Below are 20,630 nucleotides of genomic sequence, written 5' to 3'. Positions count from 1 at the left end.
AAAAGGTTCCTCACCCCTGGGCTAGAGAAACCTATTGCTTTCTCAGTTTTCTTCAGCTAAATATCTCAAAAGACAAGATGAGCATCCTTAAACACAGCTTTATGCTCTCTTTCCATCCTCATTTGCTTCCACTGTGCATGTGATCCTGAACCCTCACCTTACCTTCTCACATATTCCTTATATCTGTAAAGAGGTAGTCTTTTTGCCTCTGTTTTGTGTCACTACCTTGATTCTGCTTCTGTTGAAATCCTCATCAACTCCTTCACTTTCTTTACCTTCAAAATTGCCACTCCCTTCTTTGATATCTCCCCAAGTCCAGCACACATTACTGTGAAATCTTTCTGTAATTGCCTTTTCACATTTGCAAGAAGCAAACAAATATACTACCCTAGTAGGAATAGAAATACTGATCAGCCTCTGTTTGCCTATTAATTTCAGAAAATGTTCTCTACTGATGCTGTCTTACAGATGTCTGACTCTTCTCGTCATCTAGCACTGGACTCCTGTCTCTCCCTTTTGTATACTTTCCATTAGGGATGTTAAATTGCGGGTAATCGGTTAAATCAAGTAGTCAGTGGGGGGGAACTGCAGAGCCACAATGGGGTTAGCTCCCAGCCCAGGAGCTAACCCCGCTGCGGCTCTGCCTTTTAAATGTATTAAGAGCTGTTTTAATTTACATTACATTTAAAAAGCAGATGTGCGGCGAGGGTGGGGTGGCACCAGGAGTAAGCCGAGACTGCTATTCTCAGCTTGCTCCTGGTCCCCCTCCCTGCGCCTTTGCTTTTTAAATGTATCAAGAGCCAGGTGGCTCTTAATACATTTAAAAAGCAGAAGCACAGTGGGGGGGGACTGGGCTGAGCCAGGAATCACCCGATTCCCGGCTTGCACCCAATCCCCCGCTATGCCTCTGCCTCTTTTGTGCCCCCAAAGATGGTGCTGGGGGGAACTGGCTTTTAAGCCAGTTCCCCCCAGCACCAGCTCCTGTTCCCCCTCCTTGCATTCCTCTTATACAGGTAGTGAAGGAGGGGTAAGCAACTAGTCACTTTTACATCCCTAACTTCCATAATGTCGGTGCAAGGACTTTTTCTTTTCCGGCTCCTGCCATCTAGAATAACCTTTCTTGGTTCTATTTTCAGATCTCAGCTGAAAAATGTCTTTCTGTTTCATTACTGCATTTAGTCTTGTAAAGCGTTTCATATTACAGTGTATGAACATGTTGTAAACTTATATTGTTATTGAGAGGGCTATCGAATTCATGTCCAGTAGGCTTTCAATTGATGCCTGAATACTCTGGATGGGGTACAGAAGCTACATGTCCAAGCCAAAGTTTAGCAGTTGATGAGGTAATTAGCAGCTGGAAGTTGATACCCATCTATAGTGAAATGAGTGATTGTTTCCAGTCCAGTTTCTAGTGGACAGGAATGCAGATTGCACAATATTATCACTACTAGAACGAATTGACACTCCATTTTAATATACTCAGAACACAGAAACTGAACAAGTACATGTAGTGCCTGACTCTATAGACTTTGCTCTCTGACATCCAAAAGCCAATACATTTCAAGGAACCTTGACCAAGATATTTTTTTTCCTTTAGAATGTTCTTCTTTGTCTCTGAAAGTTATTTGTTTCAGTGCAGCCCAAATTAGTACAGACCAAAAGCTAGACATTCTGATAACAGTTGATGTACTTAATCCATTTTTAGAGGACATGTAACAAAAATTCCCACCACAGTCCTTAAGAGGCAGTCATAAAAAAGGCAAAGGATTAAATGGACTGGATGAGTAACTATGGCAATGAAGACTTAAGTTTTGAGAAATTCTTCAGGATCTTGTAAGCATTTCAAAATTCAGTCCTAACTTGAATGTATTCTAACATACAGTTGCTTAATTCCCTGGAGAATCTAACACTGCAGGCCTCTGTCATTGAAGGGAAATTATATTTTCTAACCTTTTTCCTATATCGTCGGAGTCTGGGAGGTAATTACTTTGTCAAGTTTGAAGCATATTAACAGAGTAATATGGATACATTTCAACTGGTAATGTCAAACTACATCTTTCACAAGCACTACATTAATTTCATTTAGTTCTTAAAGTAAATGCTCTCTTTTAATTTAAAGTATTTTTATTTAGGTATTTGAAAAGTTTACAAAAGAGTCTACATCATTATTAGATGAGCTTGCTTTAATTAACAATGGAAGTGATAAAGGAAATCAACAGGAGAAAGAGAGGTATGTAAATTGCTTTTTAAAATAGACATGTTTCAGCGTACGTATTAATTGCCAGCTCAGCTACAACATGAAATTTAATGTGAAGGGACTGGTGGAGAACACAAGTATTTTTCAACACTTTGTTTTCTGGCAAGCACGAAGGCTCTTACCCTGCAACTGATTGCATATGGTCAGATTTCTGTTCCTCTGCACAGTTAATTGCAGGATCAGGCCTTAGCAGCTAAGTAAGCCAGATGTGCTTGATCCCAGTGATACCTCTCTTTGCATTCTCAGTTTGGGAATGATCAATAAAGTGAAGCTCAAACTGTTAATGTGATTATCTGTTACGTTATTGATACCGCAAGGAGCTTTGATTAACAAGTTCTTCACTGATCCTTCCATTCCTAGCATGTATGTTTGTGCTGAAGTGAAATGGGATGAGTCAGCGCTGAAGCATAAGCCTCAAGTTTCAATTTATTGACTCCATTTGTTTCCCATCAGATTCTTCCCATTATTTTAAACATAATAGACCTGCTAAAGATTAAACTGCTAGTTATCATCACAAACTGCCAGGGAGAAAGGGTTCCAAGTAGGTGGTCGCTGTGATTGAATGCATTTAGCCAAATACTTGGAAATAGGGAGAAGAGTGAAACAGAGATGAGAAGTTCTGTATAAAAATTCTAAAGGATGCAGGTATCTGAATTTTTGTTGGGGGTGGTGAAATCTGATCTTTTGTGTAAATAGAAATGTGGGACATTTCCTAGTGCAATAAAACTTCTTTGAAAGGTTTTCTACAATATTGATTTATAAATATCCACAGTATTAATGTCTGTCTCATCTTTAAATACCAAAGCAACTAGAGCATGTTAATAAGTAATTGCTTGTCAGCTTTAATTTTGTTTTAAGTTACATGCATTGCCATATTAATGTACCAAAAGTGTTTTCACTCATTTTTATCTTTACTATTTTGCTATAAAATATTACTAGGTATATGTTTACAAAGAGCCACAAGCGCAAGGATGGGTAGGATAGCTCAGCACTAGGCTCTGCCACAGACTACCTGTATGTCTCTGGGCAAGATGCTGAGGTCTTGATCGGTAGTGGCAGATCACAGTGCATCTGTCTCCCCATTCCCCATCTGTAAAACAGGGATAATTACATTTTTTTACTCCCACTCTTCATCTGTCTTGCTTTATATAGATTATTAGCTTATTGAGGCAGGGGCTATCTCTTACTATCTTTTTATAAAATGTAGCTATGATATCTTGGTGTTACTGTAATACAACTAATAAATAATATGTTTACTTTTTAATTACAAGGTCTATGGATTTAAACTTTCTTCCATCCGTTGATCCAGAGACAGTACTACAGACAGGTACAGTCAACTAAAAATGATCATTTTTGGGTCACTATTATATTTTTTATATATTGTTTTAAATCCTTATATGAAAGCATAAAGGATGAGATGCTAATATCTTAACTAACTTCATAGTGGAATAAACTTAACAAGAACATGTATTAACATTTAAGTTTAAAAAAAAACTTGAAAAATGTGTTGGTAAATGGAAAAATCTCTCTCTCTTCTCTGAAAAAATCAGTCACTATCTTAATAATGTAATATCATTTACACTAACACCATACCTAATTTTTTAATTGTATAAATTAAATACAATGTTTCTGAAATATGCAAAGTTGTCACCACTGATGAATGAATTACTCTCATTAGCCACCAAATGGTTACAACACTGAATGTATTTTTCCCACATCATTCTGACAATTTGCCACAGCCTAGTTCTGAGGACTATTTGTGTAAGTGAAATGTCCCCATGCCTGTTTAACTCTTACCTTCTCTCTTGAGTGTCATCAAAACAATTAAAAATTAAGTTTTGCTAGGCCAAAATTAACCAGTTAAGTAGAACAGCAGTGGTAGATTTAAACTTAGAATTTGCTTAAAAATTCAGTTCCCTTGAATAAAGGGAAATGAGTAATACTACACAGATATAGTCTTAGTCTCTAGAATAGAAATATTGAGAATATTACCTCAGCATCCCATTAGCCAATCTGTGGGACCTATTAATATTTTCCAGAGAGATCTACTGTGACTCACATCCTTTTCCTGCATGCCTTAGATCACTGGTTCCCAACCCTTTTGATACTGGGGACTGGCAAACCCATTCACAATTTTTGGTGAACTGGAATAATTTTATTTGCATATTCATTATGCAAATGATGAATATGCAAATAAACTGTTACAGGTCTGCCAAAAGCCCAGCCCTAACACCTAAAGCCCCCTTCTTCTCTACTACTTCCCAAGACCAGACTCCAGAGTCCCCTGCACTCAAACCCTCTATGCCAGCCTCCTACCCTGAGAGCCCCCAATGCCAGCCCCCCCATCCCAAATGCCTCAGTGCCAGCCCCTTAGAGCCCCCCTCACCAGACCCTCCAGTACCAGCCTCCTGTTTCCTACTTCACCCAACCCCCTCGAGTCTCTCCCAATGCAGCCCCCAATATTAGCTCCATCCCCAGAGTCCCCCAGTGCCAGCCCTGTCCTCATACTCCCCCACTACTAGCTCAGCCTCCAGAGCCCCCAGTGTCTACCCTGCCCCTTTCACCTAGCCCTGTGCTGCTGCCCACGTTGTAGTGGCTCTGGGGGCTGGAGCAGAGGTACACCACCCGGTGCCTCCCCCACCTCTCGGCCAACCAGCAGTGGCTAGGAGCAGGATCTCTTCCGGCCGTGGAAGAGTGGGTTGCTGTATGGCGAGAGTGCTGTGGGAGGTCTTTTCCTGGCTGCAGAAGAATGCTTCTCTGCGCAGTGGGAGGGCTCTGTATGGTCTTCCTACTGCACAGGGAAGTGCTGTTCCATGACCAGGAGGAGACCCTGCCTGGAACTGGTTGGCTGAGAGGCGCAGGCTAGGATACACCTCTCCCAACAGCCACGGTGAGAGCAGTGTATCCCAGACCTGGTCCCCAGAAGTCTGGAGAAGTCTGCGGCCCGGCAGCGGGTCGTGGCCTGGCAGTTGGTTAGCTCTTGCATAATAGAAACAAAGTATGTGAGAGTAGGACATTGGTACCATATTGAGGTTGTTTGCTGCAATCTGAAAAGCTCTTAACATATACTGAGTATTCAGATTATACCAGTAGAATTTGAAAGTCTAATTTTGCCTAATGGTCCTCTCCAATTGTAGTTAGAGTTCTGGATGCAATATTGGAATGTCTACGTTAGGCCAGCTGATGGCTCTTGTGGCTGGTAATGGTCTTGAGTTACAAAACCTTCAGTTTTCTATTCTGTTGAAAGCAAGCTCAGATAACTAGTGAGTGAAAGTTCTTAATATGGGGGGTGGTTCTACAGGTTGGACCTCCCTGGTCCGGCATCCTCAGAATCTGAGTGGTCCCAAACAAGACCATTTGCTGAACCAGTGGAGGTTTCCTGCCACTGGCCCTCAAGCCCATCACCCCCTGCTGGCAGGCTGCTCCAGCAGGCAACACGGCCTTGCCCTCCCCCCAACCTGGCTGGGCTGCTTACCCAGATACTGCTGGCTCCCTGGGCAGCATAGGCTCCAGTTCCTGCCACGGAGCTCTGGTCTGGCACAGCTGGCAGCATCCAGGGGGACTGGAGTTCCAGCCCTGGCCCAGCCCCACGCAGCCGTAGGAAGCTGTGGGGCTCTGACTCCAGCCCCAGGCCTGTGCTGCTGGGGGAAGCCATGAGGCTCCAGTCCTGGCCCTGTGCTCCTGGGGATTGCTGCGGGATTCTGACCCTGCGCTGCCCTGGGGCTACGGCCTCAGCCCCGCACTCCTGTAGGCTGCTGCAGGGCTCCAGTCATATCCTGTGCTGTCACCAGTTGGGCTGCTGACCCTGATGCCCAGCCCAGCTGGCCCTCCTGTCCTTAGGCTCCTGGGCTCTCTAGTCCAGGAGCATCCATGGTCCTGCCAGGCCAGGGATGTTGCCGAACCAGAGAGTGCTGGATTTTGGAGGTACAACCTGTAGTGTGAAAAGAACTGGTGATCTCAGTTTAGTTCCTCCAAGACAGAGTCCATGTCACACAACCCTCCATAATCGGCAGTCCTATTCACCCTCTTTTAATAAGCCACATTTTTTAATTGTTTACACAAATTAAAATCTTTCTCCTTCCACATGAGATATGAAACAAATAGGGAAAAGATGGGGAAGTTTACACTTTTGAGGTTAGTTTTGTACCTCTTCTGGAATTAAAGGATTTCAATCTGCTGGAACTATACATTCAGCATCTTTTATGGACTCCAAATTCACACTTAAATTCTCTATTTTAAGAGTTTGTGTGAACTTAAAAAAAACCTGAATATTTTTCTATGAAATAATAAAATATTTAATTGCTGAAAAGTTATGTCAATAAAAGTTCAAGGTTTTGCCAGAAGTATAGCTTCTGAAAACTCCTACGATAATTTGTTTGTCTTGGAGCCATCCTAATGTCTTATGAGTTTTATATATTAAACCACATTGATGATAAACATCTAAATATAATTTGTATTAGCTAGTGCAATACAAAATATTGTGGCATGAGGTTTTAAAAAAATGACTTGGATACTTCCAAAGCCTTGATCATTTCAGGTAATTTTATATTTATTAGAACTTTAATAACATCCTTAATTGTTCCATTGTCAGAGCAAAAGAATGCGACTTCATTAGAGAATTCAGATGTATGTTTGGGTATGTCTACACTACCCCGCTAGTTCGAACTAGCGGGGTAATGTAGGCATACCGCACTTGCAAATGAAGCCCGGGATTTGAATTTCCCGGGCTTCATTTGCATAAACTGGGCGCCGCCATTTTTAAATCCCTGCTCGTTCGAACCCCGTGCCGCGCGGCTACACGTGGCACGAACTAGGTAGTTCGGACTAGGCTTCCTAGTCCGAAATAGCGTTACTCCTCATTCCACAAGGAGTAACGGTAGTTCGGACTAGGCTTCCTAGTCCGAACTACCTAGTTCGTGCCGCGTGTAGCCGCGCGGCACGGGGTTCGAACGAGCAGGGATTTAAAAATGGCGGCGCCCAGTTTATGCAAATGAAGCCCGGGAAATTCAAATCCCGGGCTTCATTTGCAAGTGCGGTATGCCTACATTACCCTCCTAGTTCGAACTAGGAGGGTAGTGTAGACATACCCTACTATAGTTAGCAGTTGACCAGGGAGATTTTCACTTCTAAGACAATGCAAACCAAAAATCACTGTTCACTGGCTTACATAAAATGAGTGGTGGTCTCAGCCATCTTCCCTATTAACAGGAATATTGTTGAGACATATAGGGGAACTGGCACTATTTATCTTTGTTTAGGCTTCACAATATGGTGGGTTTTTCTATTTTTAATAATAATTAAAGCCTATAATTTTTATTGATTTGTATGTTGCCCTTGTAGTTCTTTTAAACTATTGGAACAGGGAAAAAAATGGTGAAATAGGTTTTTTTTTTTTTTCCTTTCCTTATTGTGTCAGTTTTTTAATTATTTGTAAGTGACTTATTGTTTTTAATTATTAACACCATCCAAAAGCTAGTTAAATAGTTAGTCAGTGGTGGCCAGATGCACCTCACGCCACAAATAATTTTATAGAAATCATTGAAAATACTTGTGGATTAAGGTGCTACTTGGTCTGTATAAGAGTCTCATAATGGGGCCCTGGATAAGCAAAGAAGTAGGTTAAGAAGCTGCAAACACAGTCTTGGTAAAAATACTGTTTTGGTTTCAAAACTGGGCTTAGTATGAATACTTTACATTAAATATTATGAGATCACCAATTCATATAGCTGAATTCATCAGTGCTTCCATCTCATCCATTATGTCTAAAAATGAATATAGAGAGGAAGTGGAAGTTTGAAAGCTGTTTTGTGTGTGTATACAGTGGCTTGGAATGAGCCAGCATATATTGTAGATATGAGAGGGTCAAAATTGTGCTCCACAATTTAGAGATGTTAAAACAGTAAATGGTTAAATTATAGTGGTTAACTGATTTAAATTAAGGCTGCACCCTGGGTCCCACTGTGGCTTTTCTGGCCCGGTGCTACTCGCTACTGCTGGAGTTAAAGGGTCAGGGCCAGTTAACTGGTAAGCATACCAGAAAGCCTCATGCTTACTGGTTAACTGGTTCACATCCCTATTAGTAATTGTTTTTTTAAGTCCATGTAGCCTTCAGTATGTATTTCATTTATTTACATCATTACATTTGATTAAGAGTTGTTACGTTTATTTACTGAGGTAAACCTTTTAGATGTTAGTTGTATCTAGGACTATAGAAAGTCAATTTTCACTCTTGAAAACTACTTGAAAATATAAGTTGGTTATCTTTTAGAATATTGGTTAAATTTATGGAAAACTGTTTGCTTTCAAATAGTGCTGCCTAATGGTTTTGGCTACATCTCTGGTTATTAAATGATTGAGTCAGGCCCTACAAAATTCACAGCCATGAAAAACACATCATAGACTGAAATCTGGTCTCCGACTGGTCTTTTTTTGTGTGTGCTTTTACCTTATACCATACAGATTTCACAAGGGGAACCAGTATTTCTCAAATTGGGGGTCCTGATCTAAAAATGAGTTACAGGGAGATTGCAAGGTTATTTTAGGGGGGGGCATGGTATTGCCACCATTACTTCTGTGCTGCCTTCCTAGCTGGAGAGTAGTGGCTGGAAAGTGGCAGCTGGGTCCCAGGCTCTGAAGGTGGTGCCCTGCCAACAACAACACAGAAGTAAGCATGATGATTTGCATGACAATTTGCATATCTTTTTCTTCTTTTCTTCCGAAAGAGGCTTTTCCAACATTTGGCCCATCTATACGGGGCCAAATTTTGGGGGAAAAAACCCTCTTTTGGAACATCCCTTCTTCCTTGTGAAACAAGGTTGACGGGGGGCATGCCGACAAAACCCGTCCACTTTTCCGACATTTTTTTTCAGAAAAGCAGACGCATTCCTTGGATGCACCAGAGCTTTTCGTATCCCGGAAAAGGTCTGTAGTCTAGATGAACCCTCTGTGCTGCTGCTTTTACTAGTGGGTGGTTGGAGAGTGACAGCAGCTGACTGAAGGTCCACTTTACATTCAGCAGTGCAGAAGGAAGGATGGCGATACCATGCCATCCTTAGTTCTACATTGCTGCTGGATGTGGTGGCTGTGCCTTCAGAGCAGGGCTACCAGCCAACATTTTCCAGATTTCCATCTCTGAAGGCATGCCATCGCCAGCAGCAGTGCAGAAATAAGGGTAGCAGTACCACAAGACCCCTTCTCTCCCCCTCCCCCCACCCTCACAACTCCTTTTTGGATCATTACTCCAACAGTTACAGAACTGTGGAATTTCAGATTTAAATAGCTGAAATCATGAAATTTACTAATTTTTAAATCCTATGACATCCGAAAGGAACGTAAATTTGGTAGAGCCCTAATTATGACTGTATTATTCTATTTATCTTTAAAGGTCATGAGCTGCTATCAGAGCTACAGCAGCGTCGGTTTAATGGTTCGGACGCAGGAGTCTCATGGTCTCCCATGGATGATGAGCTGCTTGCTCAGCCACAGGTCATGAAGCTATTAGATTCGCTCCGAGAACAATATACACGCTACCAGGAAGTTTGTAGGCTGCGTAGCAAACGCACACAACTAGAGGAGATTCAACAGAAGGTAATGCAGGTAAGCACCAAGATTCTCTTGGTACCATGTTTTTTTTCATCATTTAGTCTTTTGTCTTTGCATGATTATCAAAAATCCATCTAAAACTAATCTTGTTTTAGTCTGTCTTGTAGTATTTTTAACAGCACATGTTACAGACAGCTATGGTGTGGTGGGCTTTTGTTGTTGGTTGGGCTGTTAAAAATACTTATCTATTCTCAGTGTACTCCTATAGCATGCACATGTTTTTAACTTGGGGACCATTGCCCGCCCCGGCACAGTCATGCCACTGGTGGAGTTAATGGGCAACTGTACGAGCGGTCCACCCACCCCGCTCAGACAACTGCGTATTTAGACGCCTCCACTCATGTTCTCCCTACCTGGGGTAGGTCCTTAATAGTCTTTGCTGGCTCTGTCCTGCCACTAGACGCATAATTCGCCCGCTATCCTGGGTAGGGGGGCCCAGGCCTGCCCTCTCTCACGGGCCCCAGCCCAGGGCCCTAAGGACAGGTTCACTGAAACCTGTCCAGCCGGCGGGACTGATGCCCGAAACTCACTGGTTCCAAGCCCCGCCCTGGGCTACTTCCTACCCCTTCATCTTTCGCCAGACCCTCTGCCATCCCCATGGGCCTGGCTCTCGGTTCGGGGGCTGTCCCTCCTGGGCGTGCTTCCTCCCGGGTCTCTGCCACCCTCTGCTGGCCTCCTTCCCCTGTACCTCCTTCCTGGATCTCCTTCTCCTGGGAATTCTCTGGCTTTAAATGTCCCGCGCCGGCATCCTCCCATCATGACGTCAGCTGTCGTGCATGGCATGGCCGCCGCGCCGCCTGCCCGGCTCCGGCACGTCGGCTAGTGTTCTGTTCTGGCCCCACCCCTGACTCTCAGCTGAGAGGCGGCAGCGGTACAGGGGCCACACGCCTCTTGTACTTTCCGGGCTGCCCCCAGAAGCGTGAGTGCGACTGCGGGGTCAGTGTGGGGCGGGTTTGCCTCCGCAGGGTGGAGGCGGCCTGCCTCGTCACAGCTACTAAGGGGACGGGATTATGGCGCTTATCTAATGCAGGGGTTGGGGGGAACAGGTGGCTCTGTGCGGCCCTGTATATGCTGCTACTCCTCTTGGCCATGATTCCCGGCCAGTGGGAGTGGCAGGGGTGTAACCTGCAGGTGAGCGGCGCTCGTGGCCATGCTCGTGGCCATGCTCGTGGCAGCGGAGGCGGGGGAGGAGCAGAAAGAAGGAATGGCATCATTACTGTCCCTAAAGCCCCTTTCATAATCCTGCCCTGTTGGCCACTTACGCCAGCCCTAAGCCTTCTTTGCACTGCCACCGTGGTACAGCATAGCCTTGTCATAGCTAAATGCCTAGACTTTTATCAGATAAGCATTTAAGAAAAAATATTGTATTGTGGACATTTGGGATGTCTAGCAAACAGTGTCTGTTCATCTACAGCTAGGCACTTGTTTTCCTTATGCTACGAACCGAGGGCATAAGATGTATTGTAAACTTATACCCTCCAGTTTCTTCTTACAACCACATGGCTTGAGTTGGAATCCTTTGTGTCCATAGATTTCTCTGTGCTGCTTCTTAACAGTCGTGTATATATTTTACTTTTTACTATAGATAGAGTTTTTAGTCTTTGTGTATTTAGTATAACCTAGATTTCTCCCCACACTGGAGGGGTATGTGTGTTTTTCTGTGGACAAAGACTATGTATGCCCAGAGTCCTGTGGTTCAAGAACTTTCTCATTCTTCATGACCAACAACACTGTTGTTACTGTCTGCAAAGGGCAGCACTTGCAGTTCATTTCTTCCATGAGACTCAAGGGCCCCAGCTGAGAAAACATCTTATGGAGAAGGCTGTGAGAATTCAATCTGAGGAGACTCGCTTATATGTCAGCCTTATCCGACAAGCAATGCCCCTCCAAACATGAGTTGAGGAGTGGAAGCCAGAGATGGTAAGCCCAACAAATCATTGCCTACGGCTTCTCACAAGAATGTGGAACGCTCTCATAAACATAAGAATAGATCTCCTCCTAGGTTTGTTTCCAAGAGAGAGCCAAATTGGGTGAACTTTTGCATGCAGGTTGTAAGTACTTATACCCTCTTCAATCTTCCAGTCCTGAGAACAAGGTGCTAAGGAGAAACGATCTGATGGTAGCAGGGTCTGCTCTGATTCCTAGTCCCAAGAATCCTCAGCCACAAATGTTATCTAAGAATTCACACATTGACTCTTCAACAGTACTGACTAGTCACCGGAAAGATCTGCCATTCACGATGACCAGGGATGCACTGAATCTCTGAATCCTGACTACTGGAATGCCCCAGTCTCTGAGACTAATCAAAATATACGGTAAAACCTGTGCTATCTGGAACTTAAGCATCTGGAAAACTAGAAACCGGCAAATTTCTGACGCCGGGGGGAGTGTGCAGCACGTACCAGGGGGATTCCATCCTGAGAGCAGTAGCTCTGAAAAAGATGCAGCGGTCACGGTGGACAATCAGCTGAACCCGGCTCTCCCCGCGTTTTCTGGCACCCCCAGAAGGCCAGTCCCCCCGCGGCTTCTGGCACCCCCAGAAGGCCAGCTCCCCCGCGGATCCCCTTCCGCCCCCCCTTGGCAGGCCGCCCCTGCCATTTCCGCATCCCACGCCCCCCAGCATCCACCCCTCCTCAGCAGGCCACTTCCCTCCTCCCCTGCCCCCAGGTAGGGCCCACACAGCTCCTGCCCCCCCCCTCCCCCGCCAGATAATGAGAATTTTTAGGTTACTGGCACACCCTAATCCCTGGGCTTGCCAGATAACAGGTTTTACTGTCAACTTACCAGAGGATATTGTCACTCTTCCTTATCCCCAGTCGTCTTTTGGGTCTGATCTTGCTGAGAGATGTGACACCAGAAGTTGAAACTATGTGAAAGAGATAGGAATATTACTCTCTTAAGTCTCTAGGCAGGAGCTTTCACCCATTGGACCAACAGCTACGATGGTTGAATAGAAACAGGCCTTCACTTCAGAAGTATTGGAGGTTCCAGATGATAATCCTTCATCCGCACATGGGAAAGTGAGTTCAGACTGTGGCCCAAGAAGTTCTGCATCCATTATCCATCGTCTAGCCATATATAGCTGTTGAAGGAATTGAGAGTATCTGAGACTTGCTTCAAGCAATCAACCCTTCATATAGGCCCTATTGGGATGTCCCTACAATAAACAGCCCAAATCCATTCATCTGTCCCACTATACTTGACACATGACACCTGCTGGCATTGCCGGTTTGAGGGCAAGGATACTAAACCAGATCATCAGGTACTGATGATTGTTTTGTCTTCCATACCAAATGAGCAGTTTTTCCCTATCTTCACCAAGGGTATGTCTACACTACAAAGTTAGTTCGAACTAACGGACGTTAGTTCGAACTAACTTTCATAGGCACTACACTAGTGCTCTGTTAGTTCGAATTTAATTCGAACTAACGGAGCGCTTAGTTCGAACTAGGAAAACCTCATTTTACGAGGATTAAGCCTAGTTCGAACTAGCTAGTTCGAATTAAGGGGTGTGTAGCCCCTTAATTCGAACTAATGGGAGGCTAGCCCTCCCCAGGTTTCCCTGGTGGCCACTCTGGCCAACACCAGGGAAACTCGTCTGCCCCCCTCCCGGCCCCGGACCCCTTAAAGGGGCACGGGCTGGCTACGGTGCCCGTGCCAGGTGCAAGCCTGCCAGCACCCAGCCAGCAGACCCTGCACCTGGCATGGATCGAGCCACTCACCCGATGCCCCCCAGCCCTCCCCCTCTTCCCAGGACCAGGCTGGCGGCTCCCGGGAGCTTGCCCGGGACCGCAAGAGGCGGGCACCCGCCTGGGCTAGTGCAGACATCGTGGACCTTGTCCACGACCTCCGCACTAGGCACAGGAAAGTGGCCGGCTAGGGCAGGAGAGTTGCCAGCCTGGCCACCCAGGAGCAGGTGTGCATGAAAATCAAGGTGGTCCACTGAGACCCCCTACCCTGAGCTTACAATGGCCGTCCTGGGTCAGACCAAAGGTCCATCTAGCCCAGTAGCCTGTCTGCTGACAGCGGCCAACCCTAGAGACCCTGGAGGGGATGGACCGAAAACAGTGACCAAGCCATTTGTCTCGTGCCATCTCTCTCCAGCCTTCCACAAACCTTGGACAGGGACACCACTCCTACCCCCTGGCTAATAGCACTCCATGGACCCAACCTCCATGACTTGATCTCACTTCCCTTTAAACTCTGTTCTAGTTCTAGCCTTCACAGCATCCTGCAGCAAGGAGTTCCACAGGTTGACTCTTTGCTTTGTGAAGAACAACTTTCTGTTACTAGTTTGAAGCCTGCTACCCATTCCTTTCCTTTGGTGTCCTCTAGTCCTTCTTTATGGGAACTAATGAAGAACTTTTCTGTATGCACCCTCTCCACCCAACTCCTGCTTTTAGAGACCTGTATCCTGTCCCCCCTCCGTCTCCTCTTTTCTAAACTGTAAAGTCCCAGTCTCTTTAGCCTCTCTTCATATGGGACCAGTTCCCAACCCCTGATCATTTTAGTTGCCCTCCCCTCTCACACCCTCTCTCTTCCCCTCTCCCACCTCCTTTTCCCAGTCTCCCTGAGTTTTGTTCAATAAAGACAGATTCCATTTTTGAACACAATTGTCCTTTATTTTGTACATCAAGAAGAGGGGCTAGGGAAGGGTAAGTGGAAGGAGGTGAGGGAGGAATGGGGTACGCGCCCCCAATGGGGAGGACTGGGCTGGCACTGCAGGCTTCTGGGGGTGGAAGCTCTCCTGCAGCCCCCCAATTGCCCCCTCTCCCCAGATGGCAGCCTGTGGCAAGTGCAGCCGGGCTGATGGCCGAGTGCTGTGATGTGCCCAGTGTGGGTACTTCGGGCAATCCAAGCCAGGACTGCTTTGCAAGCGGGGCACCCCTGAGAACTGTGTCCGGGGTGGGGTTTGGGACCCTTTAAGCACAGCCCTTGGCTAGCCTGAGACAGCATCTCCATGCTCTAAGTCATCCTCTGATGCCCTGCCGGCACTGCTTCCGGCTATCCTTAAGCCTGGTTTAGGGTCCACTTAATGTGGACATGCTAGTTCGAATTAGCAAAACGCTAATTCAAACTAGTTTTTTAGTCTGGATCCGTTAGTTCGAATTAGCTTAGTTCGAATTAACTAATTCGAACTAAGTTAGTTCGAATTAACGTTGTAGTGTAGACATACCCCAACTCTGTCTGATGAACATTGGCAATATAAGGAGCTTCTGCAGAGAGTGATGAATACCCTCCACAGTCTACTAGAGGAGGCCCACGATAGCCAGTAAGAGGGCCGAACTTGTAAATGAGACCATCATGGAACCAGCAAGGATAGTCTTTCATACTTTAGCGCCAAGCCCCATAAAGGGCAGAGGGGCATAATTTTGTACCAGTCAGAGGAGTGACATTTCTCTTCACACACACGCTGCACCTAACTCAAGAAGACAGAGAACATTTCCAGGCCCTCTGAGGAAGGCAGTCTGATGGCCAAAATATTTCTTCAAGCTAAAGTCAATGAAGCTGATACTGCATCTGTAAGGAAAGCCACAAACAGAGACCTGAGGCATGAGTTTGCTCTGCACTCCTCATGGTTCTCCAGGGAAGTTCAGAATATAATAGAGGACCACCTTTTGTCAAGTTTATTTAAGGAGAAGACTAAGTTTTTGAACTCATTGAAAAACTCTAGAATAATCCTCCGTTCCCTTGGCATTTACAGCTTGGGCTAGAAGACGAAACACCACAAACAGTTGTACAAGCCAGGACTACCTCCCAGCTGCTCTACCACCAGTGTTCACTCTAACCAAAATGCAAACACGAGAGTATTATACAAAAACCTAGATATGCATCTCTCCCTATGAAAACTGCAACTACTCAACTCCATCCAGCACCTAGAGGCTGTTTTTGATGGGGCAATCAAGAACTGCCTGTGTATCCACCACTGACCATATGTTCAGTGTCTTACCCTTCTCGGAAGGTCACCTTTTTTAGTTGCTGTCATATCATCTTGAAGGATGAGTGGACTGGGAGAACTCCTGCCTCACCCTTATATATTATATTTCATAAGAAAAGCAATTCTCTTTGGCTTCACTAGAAATTCATCTCCAAAATAATTTCAGAATTGCACACAAGTCACTTTATCCACTTACCAATTTTCTTCCCAAAATCGCATGCTTCTGATGAAGGGAAATAGCCTACCACTGAAAATGTAAATCCATCAAGAAGCTGTTTTTATTTGTGTAATCACTGAAATCTTGAAGAGAAAAGAAAAATCAAAACTCTTTTTCTGATATTTTCAGGTGGAAAAAAAGTGTGATATGCAAGACTATAACACTCTTGCATAGTTCACAAATGACATAAGCAGAGCCTGGGAGTTTTCCTGTAGTTGGATAATATTCAAATTGGCTGAGCAAGAATTGCTAATTGAAATGAAGTTTATAATGTAGTTTGGCAAACTACCTTCATTAATGCAATGCATTTAAATAGACTTGTTTACTGGGGCATCAACCTCAATTTGCATCATTTTGATTAGAAATAGTCATCCATTTGCTCTGTTTACATTACTGATGCTGCATAAGTGAACAGAATCTTAGAACGTAATGTAGCTATGTGTTTGGCTATTTTGATTAACCAGTTTTAAGACAATTCTGAAAGACGTCTAAGCGCTGTACAAAAAATGCAATGAAATGTTGCCTAAATTTAAAAGATAAGGCAACCAGCCTAGATCCACAGCTAGAAATAAATACATCCTATCTAAAGGCAGCAGCCGCAGTGGGCAAGCTGCCCACCAACAGGTAGAGTCCGCATTTGATTAGAACAGGGAATGGGAATGGGAATGAGGAAGAAAAATGGAAAGCAGATGCTGGCACAGCCAAATTAAAGAAAGGAAAAAAGACAAGGTACAATCTCGATTGATGGACAGCAGAGTCCCTTCAACTCTTTTATACTGCGTCACTGTGAGAACAACCACTATTGGTCTGCTCTCAAACAGCCTCCAGCGTGCAGATCACTCCCAGCTATATTGTATGAGCCAACCATCCATTAATTACACTGCACAGACAACACCAGTAAATTAAATAGTCCCCGACTTGTTCCAGAATGTGTCTTGTACTGCCCAGCACCCTCTGGACAGCAGAAGCTCATACAAAGTCCATCCTGTCATAATAGAAAATTATTTGCACAAATCCTGTTATCATAAATGAAGTTTCCTGAATACTTATTTCTAAACAATCACTGGTTTAGATAAAACTATGCAAGAAGTTTATTAACTACACAGAGATTGTGAGTAAGACTAGCAATTAATCTCAGTAAACTCACATGATTAAAAAATTGAGATTAAAAAAATCTTGATTACAATTTTAATCACATTAATTGAATACCAATTGAAATGTATTTCATATTAGATATTTTCTACATTTTGAAATATAATTATTTCAATTACAGCACAGTGTACAAAGTGTACAGTTCTCACTTAATATTTGTAATACAAATATTATACTCTAAAATGATAAACAAACGGAATAATTTTTTTCACCTTGTACAAATACTGGAATGCAATCTTTTTATTGTGAAAGAGCAAGTTGCAAATGTAGAATGTTTTTGTTACACAACTGCACTAAAAAGTTAAAACAAAACTTTAAAGCCTATAAGTCCATTCAGTCCTAGGTCTTGTTCAGACAATCACTAAGACCAGCAAATTTGCTTACATTGATAGGAGAAAATGCAACCCACTTCTTACTTACAGTGTCACCTGAACACAAGGTATTTATGTGCCAGATATGTTAAATATTCATATGCACCTTTATGCTCTGGCCACCATTACAGAGGACATGCTTCCATGCTAATGTCGCTTGTAAAATACATAATGCATTAGTTAAATTTCTGAGTGAACTTCTTGAGGGAGAATTGTATGTCTTGTATGTTGCCCGCTCTGTTTTGCCTGAATTTCGCCATATAATTTATGTTAAAGCAGTCTTGGATGATTGCCTAGCATATGCTGTTCATTTTAAGAATGGATAAACTGAAGATTTGACAAATCTCAAAGGCAGCTATCTTTAGCAATCTCATGGGTACAAGAGTTTACCCAAGGTTTATGAATCTTAAATGCCTTCCAAAATCTCAGAGGCACGAGGTGTGGAGTATGCTGCTAGAAGTCTTAAAGAGCAACAATCTGATGCAGAAACTACAGAACCTAAACCACCCCCCAAAAAAATCATCTTTCTGTTGGTGGTATTGACAGAGATGATGAAAATGGAAATGTCAGTATTCACTGCTTTGGATCATTATTGAGCAGAGCTTGTCAACATGGATGCATGTCCTCTGAAACGGTGTTTGAAGCATGAATTGGCATACTTTTAGGTGATGTAAACTAGAAGTTAGCAGCATTATCTTCTGCAAACATAAACAAATATGTTTGTACAATTGGCTGAACAAGAAGTAAGGACTGAGTAGACTTTCTAGGTGCTAATGTTTTTAGATTTATTTTTGAATGCAGTTATTTTTTGTATGTAATTCTACATTTGAAAGTTAGTTTCATGATAAAGAGATTGCACTACAGTACTTGTATTAGATGAATGGAGACATACTCTTTCTTTTTTTTTTTTTTTTTACAATGCAAATATTTGTAATAAAAATAAATGATTCTAAACTCATAAAAATGCACATAAAATCCTGTTGTGCCCCTCCCTCCCCCAGTCACTCGCTGACTTGAAAACTGCCCCTTAATAATAATGTTGTTCCCCTTGTCTCCCATCTCACCACATAGTTTCTTGTCTCTCCCTTGTAAATGGCCTGTCTGGTCTGTATAGAGAGTGTAGGATCCTCTGCTGGCTTCTATCTGCTAGGCATCCACATCATTTCTGCTGGCTACTTCTCTCCAGCACAAGCATTTGACACAGATTTCTCCACTTGCTGAGCCAATCGCAGCTCTAGAAGCAGCTGCCAGGATCAGATATAGAAGCCAGCTGCCTGTAACTGAGAAGACTCCAGCGAGGAATAAAGTAGGAAGCTGCTAAGCAGTTCTGTTGCAAAGTCTCAAGGCAGTTTCACTGATGGGTATACTGTTAGCTTCCCTTCTCTGCCTCTCTCCACTGATACCAAAGGGGGCACCATACAAGATGTGAGCAGGACAGGATGTCTTACTTAAACATGATCCCTGCCCAAAGAGATTACAATTTGTTTTGTCTACATAGCACCTAACACACTGGAGTCTGGTTCATGAGTAGGGGTCCTGTTTGCTACAATAATAATAATAATAATAATGGTATCTTGAGGCATCTGTATTACTTATGTGCTTTGCTAGCAGAGTAATAGGCTCTCGAAAAAGCAGTCTGAAGCTGTCCTACAGGCATGGATAACTGTACATCAGGTGACAAAACTGAATGGACTTTCTGAATAATTTCTGCATAGTAATAGATGCTATTGCACCATGACCTTCCATGAAGTCAAAGATGAATCCATGTTCTGTCCTTGTTTTCCCCTTGCTGAGGCTGTATTCTATGAAAAATGGGTGTCCACCAGCCAACTGAATTTCATAATATGTTTGCATATATTCTTGTTATTTAAAAGAAAATCTTTGGATTTAATGAAGGGAAGTTACTTGTTTGTCCTTTGTCAATTTAGGGGTCTCTGTATTCTCAGGGGTTTTTTTCAGCTGGCATGGATGTTTATAGATTTCCTAGATGCTTTAATCTTAGAATTTGTGCTGTGGGTATAGTCTAATATGTGAAATATAAATATACATGAAAATATACATAAAGGGGCCAATATACATAATTTTAGAGGCCTTTCCACCATACTGAGATAATTTCGGGACATATAAATCAAAATGAATTGATGGTGTTCTTAGTTATAAAAATAACACATTTTGACAGTTTAATCTTGGGACTTAATAGTGTAGATAAGACATAAAGACCTCTTGTAGGCTATATTTCAAAGGCAATCCCATAACTTTTAAAGGAGATATTGGCATCAGTGAGGCTGAATGTAAGTGCACACTAATGTCAGAAAGGGACTGCTTACAAGATAAAGGTCTATATTCCTTTAAATTATTTTGGGTATGTCGGCACAGTAGGGCTAAAGTCAAATTAAGCTACACAGCTTGAGCTACATCAGCAGGAAGTTGAAGGAATCATAGAACACTAGGACTGGACAGGACCTCGAGAGATCATCGAGTTTAGTCCCCTGCCCTCATGGCGGGACCCAGTACTGTCTAGACCATCCCTGATAGACATTTATCTAACCTACTCTTAAATATCTCCACAACCACCCTAGGCAATTTATTCCAGTGTTTAAGCACCCTGACAGTTAGGAACTTTTTCCTAATGTCCAACCTAAATCTCCTTTGCTGCAGCTTAAGCCCATTGCTTCTTGTTCTATCTTCAGAGGCCAGGAAGAACAAGTTTTCTCCCTTCTCCATGACACCCTTTTAGATACCTGAATACTGCTATCATGTCCCCTCTCAATCTTCTCTTTTCCAAACTAAACAAGCCCAATTCTTTCAGTCTTCCTTCATAGGTCATGTTCTCTAGATCTTTAATCATTCTTGTTGCTCTTCTCTGAACCTTCTCCAGTTTCTACATACTCTTCCTTCGACTTCTCTTACTCCTTGTGAAATGAGGGTTACCATGTGTCGAAGTAAGAAGTCCTCCACCTCGACATTATTTTGAAATAAAGGCTTGTAATGTGGACATGCATTATGTTATTTCGAAATAACATCCGTTATTCCAAAATAACATTGCTGTGTAGTCATACCCTTTGTGTATTGCTCATATTTTGTATTGAAAAC

At 43.4% G+C, this 20,630-nt stretch overlaps 1 protein-coding gene and 1 long non-coding RNA gene across 6 annotated transcripts in view; one reads left to right on the top strand and one right to left on the bottom strand.

Moving 5' to 3' along the window:
• The window catches only part of LOC142830199 (uncharacterized), a 58,839-nt gene extending 40,053 nt beyond the window's left edge, over positions 1-18,786 (bottom strand). For both annotated transcript variants that reach the window (XR_012905233.2, XR_016350058.1), the window contains exons 1-3: positions 18,602-18,786; positions 12,644-12,725; positions 3,270-3,347 (exon numbers count right to left, since the gene is read on the bottom strand). This is a non-coding gene — a long non-coding RNA (uncharacterized LOC142830199). The remainder of the gene's footprint in view (positions 1-3,269; positions 3,348-12,643; positions 12,726-18,601) is intronic.
• SESTD1 (SEC14 and spectrin domain containing 1) overlaps positions 1-20,630 on the top strand; it is a 129,414-nt gene that overhangs the window by 84,574 nt on the left and 24,210 nt on the right. For 3 of the 4 annotated variants that reach the window (XM_075933734.2, XM_075933733.2, XM_075933732.2), the window contains 3 exons: positions 2,133-2,230; positions 3,529-3,584; positions 9,642-9,853. In XM_075933734.2, the coding sequence (XP_075789849.1) occupies positions 2,133-2,230; positions 3,529-3,584; positions 9,642-9,853 (366 nt within the window). The remainder of the gene's footprint in view (positions 1-2,132; positions 2,231-3,528; positions 3,585-9,641; positions 9,854-20,630) is intronic. The other variant, XM_075933735.2, reaches the window with a different exon arrangement.

The sequence above is a fragment of the Pelodiscus sinensis genome, chromosome 7 (genome assembly GCF_052426305.1).
Source record: "Pelodiscus sinensis isolate ZL-2025 chromosome 7, ASM5242630v1, whole genome shotgun sequence".
In the NCBI taxonomy this organism is placed as follows: domain Eukaryota; kingdom Metazoa; phylum Chordata; order Testudines; family Trionychidae; genus Pelodiscus; species Pelodiscus sinensis.
The sequence above is the reverse complement of the archived record's forward strand: the minus strand, read 5'-3'. Positions and strand labels throughout refer to the sequence as shown.